The sequence below is a fragment of the Pelophylax lessonae genome (genome assembly GCF_965119305.1).
Source record: "Pelophylax lessonae genome assembly, chromosome: 1".
Lineage (NCBI taxonomy): Eukaryota > Metazoa > Chordata > Amphibia > Anura > Ranidae > Pelophylax > Pelophylax lessonae.
The window spans coordinates 140,437,048-140,449,072 of NC_138768.1; the positions used below are offsets into that span (position 1 = coordinate 140,437,048).

The 12,025-nt window shown below is 40.4% G+C and overlaps 1 protein-coding gene across 2 annotated transcripts in view; it reads right to left on the reverse strand.

Annotated features, from left to right (window-relative positions):
* LOC309555178 (baculoviral IAP repeat-containing protein 1e-like) overlaps window positions 1–12,025 on the reverse strand; it is a 108,546-nt gene that overhangs the window by 20,095 nt on the left and 76,426 nt on the right. The window contains exons 10-11 of one of the 2 annotated variants that reach the window (XM_082257022.1): window positions 9,871–11,826; window positions 6,829–7,002 (exon numbers count right to left, since the gene is read on the reverse strand). In XM_082257022.1, the coding sequence (XP_082113148.1) occupies window positions 6,829–7,002; window positions 9,871–11,826 (2,130 nt within the window). Of the gene's footprint in view, window positions 1–6,828; window positions 7,003–9,870; window positions 11,953–12,025 lie in introns of both variants that reach the window. The other variant, XM_082257021.1, reaches the window with a different exon arrangement.

Sequence of the window (12,025 nt, forward strand, 5' to 3'; positions counted from 1 at the left end):
AAGTCGCATCAATAGTGCAGGCACCTTTTCAATGTCGCATAGATGGGAACGGATGCCATTGAAATCAATGGGCTGTGACTTGTCATGTGACACGTGTCCAAAGTCGCATGACAAGTCGCACTAGTGGAAACGGAGCCTTAATGAGATGGAAAAGAGGGACAACTTTTAGTAAAATGTATGTGGGGAAAAGGACCCATCCATTATTTCCACACTGAGGGCTCAATTCACTAAAGAATATCTCATGAGATCAGTGAATCACGTGACACATTTTCTCCAATTATCTCATGAGATGCTGAAAATGTCAGTTCACTATTACCTCATGAGTTATTTACCTCACAAACCAAAAACATGAGGTAAATAACTCATAAAACAGTGTTAAAGTCAATTCATGAAGGAAATAAATAATTAAACACATGAGTTAATTAAGTATTGGTCCAGGCATGAGGTATGTATATTGTAAATGTTTGTTTAAAAAAAAAACACGTTATACTTAGTGTCGGTTCACACTATGGTGACACGACTTCGGGGCGACTTGAACAATTCGCCGTGCACCGCGACTTCGGCGCGGCTTACACTGACTTCACATAATGGAAGTCAGACCAAGTCGCCTGACAAGTTGGAGTAGTGTGAACTGGCACTTACCTGCTTTGTGTGATGGTTTTGCACAGAGCAGCCCCAATCCTCTTCTTCTGGAGTCCCCCGCAGGTGCTCCAAGCCCCTCCTCTTCATCGGGTGCCCCCACGGAAAGCAGCTTTGCATGGGGGCACCCGTGCATGCTCGCTCCCAAGTCCCGCTGCTGCGTCCATTGACACGGACAGCGATACTAGGCCCCACCCTTCGCTCCCGTGTCCCAGGATTTGATTGACAGCAGCAGGAGCCAATGGCTCTTATGGCGCTTTTCCACTGCATGGAACCAAAGGGTTCGGCTCGCTTTTGCACTTTTCCACTGCATGGTACTGCATGGTACGGTGTTGGAACGGTTCGGTATGGTACGGTACGGTACGGCGGCGCTTTTCCACTACATGGAACCGAACGGTACGGCTCGCTTAAACAGTACCACCTCGGTTGTGGTTCCAAGAGGGCCGTACCGGTACCGTATCCCACAATCCTTTGATTGCAGCCTTGACTGTTTGTCACTACTGGCCACTGATTGGTCAGAGAATCATTGTTATCCCACCCACTTTACTTTAGTGGAGAAGCAAACCGTACCAAACCATACCGAACCGTTCCAACACCGTACCATGCGATACCATGAAGTGGAAAACCAAACAGAGCCAAGCAGGGTCAAGTAGAGCCGAGCTGGTACTTGCAGTGGAAAAGTGCCATTACTGCTATCAATCTGTCCAATGAGTAGAGAGACAATGGCTGGAGCCGCTGCGCTCGTGCACATCGCTGGATCGGATAATAGCCAAGTTTGAGTAGTCTCTACCTTTTTGGATCAGTTTCTGAACCGTATTGCATAAAAACCTAAATATGGAAAAACACAGAATCATCGGGTCTGATTTACCTAAAGTATTACTAAAGGCAAAACTTTTTTTTTTTTTTTTTAGTTTTGGATAAAGTGGAGAGGGAATAGCACCCCTGTCATGTTTTTATTGCTGTCTGTGTCCCTGTTAGGAAGATTCACACACTCTATTTGTCCAGTTTACCGTTATCAGTAAAAGTAAAAGAAAATCCCAATTTTTGGGTTGTCCCCAAAAAAGTAATAGAGGGGAAATCTCCCAGTAGGGACACTGGTTCTGGTGACCTGGGGGTCCCCAAGAGACTCTTTTAAATTGTAGGGATTTCCTCTCACTTCCTGTTTTGGCTATGGGACAGAATTGAAGAGAAATCTCCCCAATGACAAAGCTGCCTTTTGTATTGGTGGAAGAATGGTATTTATATATGTGTGTGATTTTTAAACTATTTTCATTCAATATTTGACATTTATAAAGATATTTTGTATTTACTTAACTAGTAGCCAGGCGGGAACTGGTTAAGTAAATACAAAATATGTGTTTTTTTTACCCTGACTAGACAACATATGACATCCTGGATAGAATGGATGGCTTCCTTTCATGCCATCCGTTGGATACAACTCCGTTGATAGCTGTGATTGGTCAGTTAGATCACATGATAAACACAGAGCCAATCAAAGCCCATTTGTACTATGTGATTAGCTCTGGCCAATAATAGCTAATAAAAAAAAACAGACTGAATCTGTTTCATTCAGTAAAATGCTTGCTTATAGCAATGTAATGCACTGCTATAAACAAACAAAATGTGTAAAAAAAAAATCCTGATTACTTTCCCAGAGTAGTGCAATGTTACTAAAGTAATATTCTATTGCTCTGGTCACAGTGTGTTAAAAAAAATGTAAAAAAATAAAAAAAATTGAAAAAATATATTTTTATTTTTTGTACTGTTACCAGTCAGTGTCCCTGATTAACACCACACCTGTTAAATGATAACGCTGTACTGCACTGGTGACAGCATGTAAAAAAAAATTTTTTTTTTTTTTAATTTCTTAATTTTCCAAAAAATTCTAATAAAAAATTACAACTTTAAAAAACTCGCAATGCATCTTACTAAATACCTTGGGGTGTATTTCTACTGTCCTGGCATTTTCAGGCCTCAAGCAATGAGATAGGCTGTCTGTACATCAGGATTGATACATTTTCAGATATATCCCAAAGTTTGTGTAACTTTCACACAGACTAAGTAATATATTTGGGTTATTTTCATCAAAGACGTATAGCAGAAAATACTTTGACCTACATTTCTGAAGAACAATTATTTATTTGCAAAATGTTATAACAAACTAAGATTTTCAATCTTTTTTTAAATTTATTTAGCAAAAATAAAAAAAAACCCAGTGGAGATTAAACACCATGTGACAACCCATACCTTGGATTACTCACCTGCACAATTTCTCATTCACCGCATGTCTCATCCTCACAGAGCCTATTATAAATCGTTCGATATGCACATGGTGAACGCAGCGAAATGGTGCATACCAACTCATTGGAACATGGCCCACACCCCCTCACTCTCTGAATGGTTCACACACCTGCAAAAAAATCGCTGACATGGAAGAACTTATCAGCCACTTGGGCCTGCCGGTTCCATTACCGCGTTCCATTACCGCACTACTGACCATCAGGCCTGGACTGGGACAAAAAACAGGCCCGGGCATTTTAGACTGAGCAGACAATTTTTCCAAGGACCGGGGGGGGGGGGGGGTGGGGGCAGAGGGGGTCCTCTAATGTACAGGTGATATAAAGGAGACTGCACTGTAAAGGAGGTTGTCTGCAGCTTTTCTCTCTGGATTTAAACTTACCCGGGAAGTGTGGCAGGGCAGACCCAGGAGGAGAGGGGCGGGAGGAGCAGATAAGTGCTCTCTCCCCCTCTCGTCCCTGCAGAGACAGGAGAGGGGAGACAGGAGAGGGGAACTGTCAGTGGCGGCTCTGAGGCTGAGCTGTGTGAGAGATACACAGCTCAGCCCTGCAGCCGGAGGAGACACTGTCATGGCCACACAGCGGAAGGTAAGCGGCGGCTGTGGCCTGTGCTAACCCTGTCCAGGCTACAGTTGCCGATTACCTCCAGCTGTGCGGCCTGATCATCAACCGGCCACAGAGCGGGTGGCCTGGCCCACCAAGCAAATGCCCGGTCTGCCCTATGGCCAGTCCGGGCCTGCTGACCATTACTAAAGCCTTGCGGGCTCCTAGGTTTAACATTCCAATAAGTAAATGACCACCATAATTGATTCTTTACCTTCCCCCCCTCCTCCTTTTGGGGGAGTTAGCAAAGGATCTGGTTTATGATTCATATGTACTACCTATCCAAGTAGGGTGTGGGGACTTGAGGGGGTCCAACCACCGGAGAGGTCTCGCAATGGTCTGTCTTTCCTCCATGCCCTCAACATGTCCCTTACCCCCTATCTCTTTTCTCCCCTTCTATTAATTCCTACAAACCTAAGAAGCCACCCCACCCCTTCTCCCCATGGGTTTTTTTTTTTCTGTTTCACCCTCCCCCTTTACGGTAGTCGATCCAGATCTAGATAGGAGGCCAGTGTACTTTGTCTCCTTTTTTCGTTTTGTATGTCCTTGACAAACCCTCCCACCCTAACTAAACATGCTCAGTAAACTATCTTCCTCTTACCCCCCCCTTTTTTTTTCTTCTTTATGCCCTCTTACATATCGACATGGTGGGCTTTGTCCAGTTATTTGATGTTCATTGTCAGATGATTGATACATGTTGCCTTTTTCAATTTCATGCAAGGACGGCCCCTGAATGGGCAACTTGGTTTACCTGTGTTACTCCTACTACTGTTCAGCATAACACATTTACTGTATAATTGCTTAGTCTACATATTCTTATATTGTATGTTCCAAAAAAGTTTTCAATAAATTTTGTTTGAAAAAAATGCCACCAAAAGAAAGCTATTTGTGTGAAAAAAAATGATAAAAATTTAGTTTGGGTACAGTGTTGCGTGACTGCGCAATTGTCATTCAAAGTGCAACAGCGCTGAAAGCTGAAAATTGGCCTGGGCAGGAAAGGTGTAAAAGTGCCCGGTATTGAATTTATTTTAACTTGGTTGTTATTTATACGCCATGTGTAATCTGTGATAGCAGCTTCCCTTTGACTGGTATTCTAGTCATCTTTTTTTCTGATTAATGAAAAAAACGCACTGATTAGTCAGTTGGCATATTTCCACAGTTTAATCCATTTTACCTCTTTATTAGCACTAAAAACTGACAGGGGTTCTAATCCTTCTCCACTGTATCCACCCACTGAGCATCACATCCATCCTGAGATAAAATACCACATGGTTTCATGAGTAAAATGCCTCACATTTTGATGAAATATCTCCTGCTTTATTTTAGTGATGTTTTTTGTGAATTCTAAAAAAGTGTGTGAAAAAATCTATGAGTTATTTTATCTCAAATTTGAACTTCAATTTTTAGTTGTAGCCTAATCATCTTGTTTGAAAAACACACTTTTTGAAGGATCCCACACATTTACTTAATTGAATGCAGCGACACATATTCACTATGTCTCACTGCTGGGTCACCCTTTTCACAGAAACCCCATACTAAGAAACTGAGGGTGCCCCTTCAGGCTCTAGTAGGTCCGTATATGCTGACTACCGCTTGGAGTGCAGGCAGGGAAGGAGCTCGTCTCAGCTCCATTTAAGTCAATAAGGAAAGGAGCCAAACATCACACAAAACCCTCATGCAAAGAGTGGAAACAGCCTCAACCCATACTCCATCCAGGCTGAACCTTCGACATGCTTCACCTTGCCCACGGGGCTTAGTAATGGAGATAAAGAGATAAAAATATAATCGGCTGCTGCATAATTGAGAACAAAATCAATCTGGTGAATGTTTGCCACACGTGGGAGCCATGGAACACAAGGATCTAGCCCACAATATTTCAGAGAGATGTCCAAAGGATACAAAACATCCTAGGTATGTGGGATAAAAGAACACCTCAAAACGTGTGTTGGCAAAGTGTTAAAAGAAAAAAAAAAAAGAAAATAAGAGAATATGCAACAAAGAAACAGGCCAAAATAATGAAAAAAGATTAAAGAAATAAAAAATAGTGAGAAAAGACAAAAAAAGGTGAAATTATGGTATCGTCCTCAAATTGGACCCCCTCCTTTTGCGTCCAAATATGGAATAGGAAGTCCAACAATATATAAAAAAATCTGTTTAATTACATTTTAATACATAATAAACAAAAGTAAATCTGAATAAAAAAAAAAGTGAAAAAAATTAACGGAAGAATACCAAAAGGAAAATAAAAGCATGAGGAAATGAAGAAATAAATAAAACAGAGATAAAGAAAGAAGGAACTACCTTGAAAAAAGCAGTCTTAATTGACAGTATATTAGGTTTTTTTATATATATATATATATATATATATATATATATATACACATACATTTATATATAAATAACCAGACCGTACATGTCTGGTAAAAAAAAAACATATGCATAAATATACAGGTGCATCTCATAAAATTAGAATATCATCAAAAAGTTAATTTATTTCAGTAATTCTATTTAAAAAGTAAACTCATATTTTATATAGATGTATTACACACAGTGATATATTTCAAGCATTTCTTTCTTTTAATTTTGATGATTATGGCAGGTGCCAAGTCCTGCTGGAAAATGAAATCAGCATCTCCATAAAGCTGGTCAGCAGAGGGAGGCATGAAGTGCTCTAGAATTTCCCAGTAGAGGACTGTGCTGACTTTGGACTTGATCAACACCAGCTGATGAGATGGCTCCCCAAATCACCAAGGACTGGGAAAACTTCACACTGGACCTCAAGCAAATTGGATTCTGTGCCTCTCCACTCTTCCTCCAGCATCCGGGACCTTGATTTCCAAATTATATGCAAACTTTTTTACTTCATGCTTCCCTCTGCTGACCAGCTTTATGGAGATGCTGATTTCATTTTCCAACATGACTTGGCACCTGCCCACACTGCCAAAAGTACCAATACCTGGTTTATTGATCATGGTATCGCTGTGCTTGATTGGCCAGCAAACTCACCTGACCTAAACTCCATAGAGAATTTGTGGGATATTGTCAAGAGGAAGATGAGAGACACCAGACCCAACAATGCAGATAAGTTCAAGGCTGCTATCAAAGCGACCTGTAATGAGGATTTATTTTCCTTCCTCATTTTAAGGTTCCAAGTAGCTGTGGTTGAGAAAAGTTGTTCCATGCATTTACTGGCACTTTATGCTGTCATTATTCTTTTACAGGCACCTGAAGCTATAATACATTTACTATCAATAGGAGATTAAAATACTAATCATTACATTTTACACACCCAGTTGTTCACACTGTGTTTCCATATTCTCATTCTTGAATACAAGTTTTTCAATTCTTTGAAGACTTTTAAACTCCTCTGGCAAAATCCCAATGATGTCCCATTTACCACTTGGACATCCCACCTCTAGTTCCTTCAGCTCTTTGAAATTGTGAATGTTTGAAAGGATGTACTCTGTAGAAGATAAAAGAGCTACAGTGACCAAACCAAGAGCTACATCTAAGTGACCAAAATAAAAAAAAAAACATTTTGTGCATAGTAAACCATGCAAGGTATGCTACTGGCCACAGGTTTCAGGAATCCTGTTAACACTATTTAGATGTGTGTACTGTAAGCCTTAGCCAGGTTCCCAAAGGTACCGTTGGCTTTGCAGGGCTAGTTTTACCTCAACCTCACTGCTTCAAACTTTGGTTGTAATTATAATCTTCTAGCAGGCTACAAAGTCTCTATCTGTCAATCAACAGAACTAAACACAGCTAAAATGTGGAAATTACTTTACTGCAAATAATTTGTCACTGACAATTTCCTTGTTCAGACACCTAAGCCACACAATGCAGAATATACCTGTAGCACCCTGCTAGTTAGGTGATAGAAGAGAGTATAGTTTTTGGGTATTTCTGCTTACCAGGAAGATTGTCAGGTAAACTTTTAGTGCTCTCTGCCTACCAGGGAGCAGGATCCATTGGTAGGGTCTGCTCATGGTACTCAAGTGCAGCTCAGCTTGTCTGAATGTTTCACACTGGTCGAATAGGGAGGCATATTGGACAGTGGGAGGAAACCTGACAAGTAAGGGCACAGGCAATGTTACAGCCCTGGTGATTGGTAGAGGAAAGTTTTTTGGTGCATGCTGGATGACTGTATAAATGCCAAGGGCCATGTGCTTGGGGTCTTCGGCTAGAGAGTGGGGTCCCGGAGGGAGGGGGCAGCTCCCTTCATTTTGTAGAAGCTGCGATGCGGCCTTGGGTAGTCGACCTGAGGGCCTGAAATTCAGATAGGAGCTGAACCCAGATGTCCTTCAGAGCTGACTGGAAGGGAGACACTGGAAAGTATCTGACTCTTCCTATAGTGAGTACAGATCTGTGTCATGGGACCTGTCATGTGATATGTAAAAAAACCCCTCCAACTGTCTGCAGGTAATCAGAGGGAAGCCTAAAAGGTCAACACACAGCAAGCCCTACGGGGACAGTGCTACATACCATTTTAACTATCTGCTTTTCTCCACTGCTATTATAGCAGTAAAGCTTAGTCAAGATTATGATTTAAAATATAATAAAAGACAAAAGTTTTTTTTTTTTTTTTTTTTTTTTTAGTTTTGGATAGAGTGGAAAGGGATTAGAACACCTGTCAGTTTTTATTGCCATCTGTGCTCCCATTAAGGAGATTCACCCTATTTTTCCTGTTTACTATTATAACTGAAAATTAAACTAAAAGAAAATCCTAAATTTGGGATTGTCCCCAGCAAAGTAATAGAGGGGAAATCTTACAACGGGGGCACTAGTTCTAGTGACCCGGGGGTCCCCAAAGAATCCCCTTAACCACTTCCATACCGCTGGATGTTATATGGCGTTCTGGGCTTTAAATGGGGATATCTGAATGATGCCTGCAGCTGCAGATTCTCTTCACTAGAAAAACAATCATAGCAGCTTGAGTGTTCTTACAGGCCGCTGGAGAGGACGTTACTCCATCCGGTGCTTCTACTGCCTCACCCGTGCAATCGGTGAGCCAGAGAAGGAATCCGCTGGCAGTGGAAGTACACTATAAAGAATAATGAGGACCAGATGGTCCCTGCCAGTCTCTCTGACTTTCGGAGGCCCGGCAGTTGAAAATACTGCCGTGATCTCGGCTGGATAGCCGAGGTTGTCTTTTTTTTTTTATCTCAGGCTTTCCAGCCTGTAGGAGAGATCTGAGGTCTTATTGACCAAATATCTCTCCATAAAGAGGACCCGTCATGCACTATTCTTATTACAAGAGATGTTTAAATTCCTTGTAATAAGAATAAAAGTGATCCAAAAAAAAAAAAAAAAATGAAAGGGAAAGGGTAAAAATAAAATAAAAAAATAAAATAAACAATAGAAAAAAAAAATGTCAAGTGCCCCCCTCCCCGCATGCTCTCATGCAGAAGTAAATGCATACGTAGGTCGCGCCCAGATATGTAAACGGCATTCAATCCACACATGAAGTATCGCAGCGAATGTTACAGGGAGAGCAATAATTCTAGCCCAAGACCTTCTCTGTAACTCTAAAAAGGTACCCTGTAAAAATGTTTAAAGCATCGCCTATGGGGGTTTTTAGGTACCGAAGTTTGCCGCCGTTCCACCAGTGTGCGCAGTTTCAAAGCATGACATGTTAGGTATCTATTTACTTGGCGTAACATTGTAATTCACATCATACCAAAAAATTGGACTAACTTTAGTGTTTTTTTTTTTTAATTTAATAAAAAAAAAATTTTTTCCCAAACAAAATGCGTTTTGAAAAATTGCTGTGCAAATACAGTGTTTCTGCTAAAAAACATATATAATGTTTGGGGGTTTTGAGTAAATTTCTAGCAAAAAAATTATGATTTTACATGTAGAAGTGGAGTGCCAGAATTGGCCCGTATGGAAGTGGTTAATTTGCAGGTATTTCCCCTCTCTTCCTGTTTGACTATGGGACGAGAAGTGAAGGGAAATCTCTGCAATGGGACACAGATGGCAAAAAAACAATTTGATGATAACCCTCCATTGATCTATCCAAAATGAAAAAAAAAAAAAGTTTTGCCTATAGTTCTACTTTATTGTTGAAGAGGTTATGTTTTTGTAAACTAAAGGTTAAAGGTTTCACACACAGTTGTCTTACTAGTGCTAGCGATCTGTCGAGACCACATTGTGACTTTAAAAAAAAAAAAACAACCCTGCTTTTAGTTAGATGTGGCCAAGCTATTGTAAATCATAATTATTAATATTAATATTATGAATATTATTTTGACATTCGTTTAGCATCAAAGGCGTTGATAATGTTGACTTACTTTATATCAGTGATGTTAGTATGTACTTTGCTGTTTACCTGGTGGTGGCATTTCATTTATTTGCAGGATTTCCAGTGAAGTCAGATGTGTAATTATTTCTTCTTCCTCTCTGGAAAACTCAATAGCCTGTAGACTTAATTTCATAATGGAAGCCTTGTACAGGTCAATTACAGGCCAGATGAAATTCAGAATTCCTGTGCAGTTAGTTAAGTCTAATTCAATGCGATTAGCTAGACTGCAAAATACCATGAGGTTACCTAGGATGTTTTCATCCTCCATGGCACCACCCAAAGCTTTAATTCTTAGCACAGAAATTTTGTGTTGATCAGGGTCAAAACCAAGCTTGGACAGATCGGGAACCTTTAAACTGTTAATATATTTAAGCTCTGGCTTAGTCAGAACATCTGAAGTATGCCGGAATGCATTAGAATAGTCTTCCTCAACTGTTGGGACAGTCCAAATAGATTTAAATCCTTCTGAATTCCAAAATGCAGGGATTGCATTATTCATAGCATTAGGTAAATTTATCTCCAGACTCTTCATTAACATCAGTCCTTCAGGGTATTTGTGCAGGAATTTCAGCAGCCAAAGGTCTGGTTGTCCCCAATTTACAATGTCTTTCTCCTTGATAAAATGCAAAATAATGGGAGCACAGTCATCCAAATATTTACTCTTATTTGCTATGTCAATAGCAAACTCAAGCAACACATTGACTACAAAATCCTGGGAAAGCGTTGGCTTAATGACGCTGAGAAGAGAATCCATGATGCCCAAATCTGGAAGAGAATGGACATTTGTAGCCCCTTCATGTGCAAATGCTTTTGGATTACTCATCAAACTGAAAAGATGAGAGATGATCAATGTAGCTGTTTTAGGAGAATGCATGCATGAGTTTTTTAGGAAAGAATGATAGCGATTCTGGACACCTGAGAAAGTATGAATTTTCTGCAGATAAGATAAGCCACTTTTATTTTCTGCAACATCTTCTGACTGCAGAAGTTCATTCATCTTCCTACCAGCTAAGTACTCCTGGAATAAGGGATGGAAGAATTTGAAGATGGGCTTAAGTCTCTGTGATGTAAATCTACTCATTAGGCCAAACCGAAGAGCATCCTCGCTTTTTACACCTGCTTTATCAAGATTCTCTTGAGTAAATTCAAAGCGTGATTGGAAGATACCATCAAGTGCAAGCTGTCCACATGACAACACCGCAGCTTCTATTTTGTCTTTTTCTGTGCCGTATTTTAAGATTTTGTGCATCACGTAAGTCGTACAAATGAAAAAGTCCTCTGATTTGTTTTCAGCAAAGTTTTGTACCCAAAAAACACAAAGAGCAAAAGCAAATAGAGGAGTTGTTAAAGCTGCCTGGAGCATAGCAGATTTAGGTAGCAGCAAGTGAAAGCCAAAGGTTTCCAAAAATGTTGTATCATGGGAGAAGAGCTGTTTCAAAATATATGATGAACTAAAGAGAGGGAATTCCTGAATACTTAGTATGTTCTTTGCATATTGTCGCACCTTGCATGAAGAATTGGTGCTCACTGTGACTGCTAGAGTCATTCTGTTCCAGGGGTTCTTTGATACAAGTTCTTCTATGGCTCCAGATGCAGAGCCCACCAAGCCATAATCATCCAGCAGGAACAGCACCTTTTCTTTTAGGTGCTGTATCATTTCTCCCAGAGACTCCTCAGTAAGAGATGCGGCAGATCCCTTTAGTTGCTGGCAGATGATGTCACACAAGGATTGATGCCTCTGAGTGGAGGATACAGAGATATAAAACACAAGGTTGAATCTGTTGAGAATAGGACACTTTCCTGAGGCCCAAAGAATAGCAATCTTCCTGAGCAGTGCTGTCTTCCCACTCCCGGCTTCTCCTTCTATCATAGTGATATCCCCCAGCTCTGACAGGACATCTGGTAATGTAAGCTGCCTCAATGGGCGATTTCTAGTGTCCTTCAACAGTACAGAGATATCAGCAAAGAGTGACCTCAGATCTACTGAAATATGAGAGAATTCTGGAAATGGTAACATGTTACTGAAGGTAGAATTATTATAGACATCGGTCAGACACCGTCTTAATTCCCTTGTTTTGTCAGGCCAATGTACATTGGGGGTTTTTAAACCTGGCAATAGAAAAAGTATAAATATAATAGGGCACATATGTACAAACCCATTACAGTTTGTTAACAGCTTAGT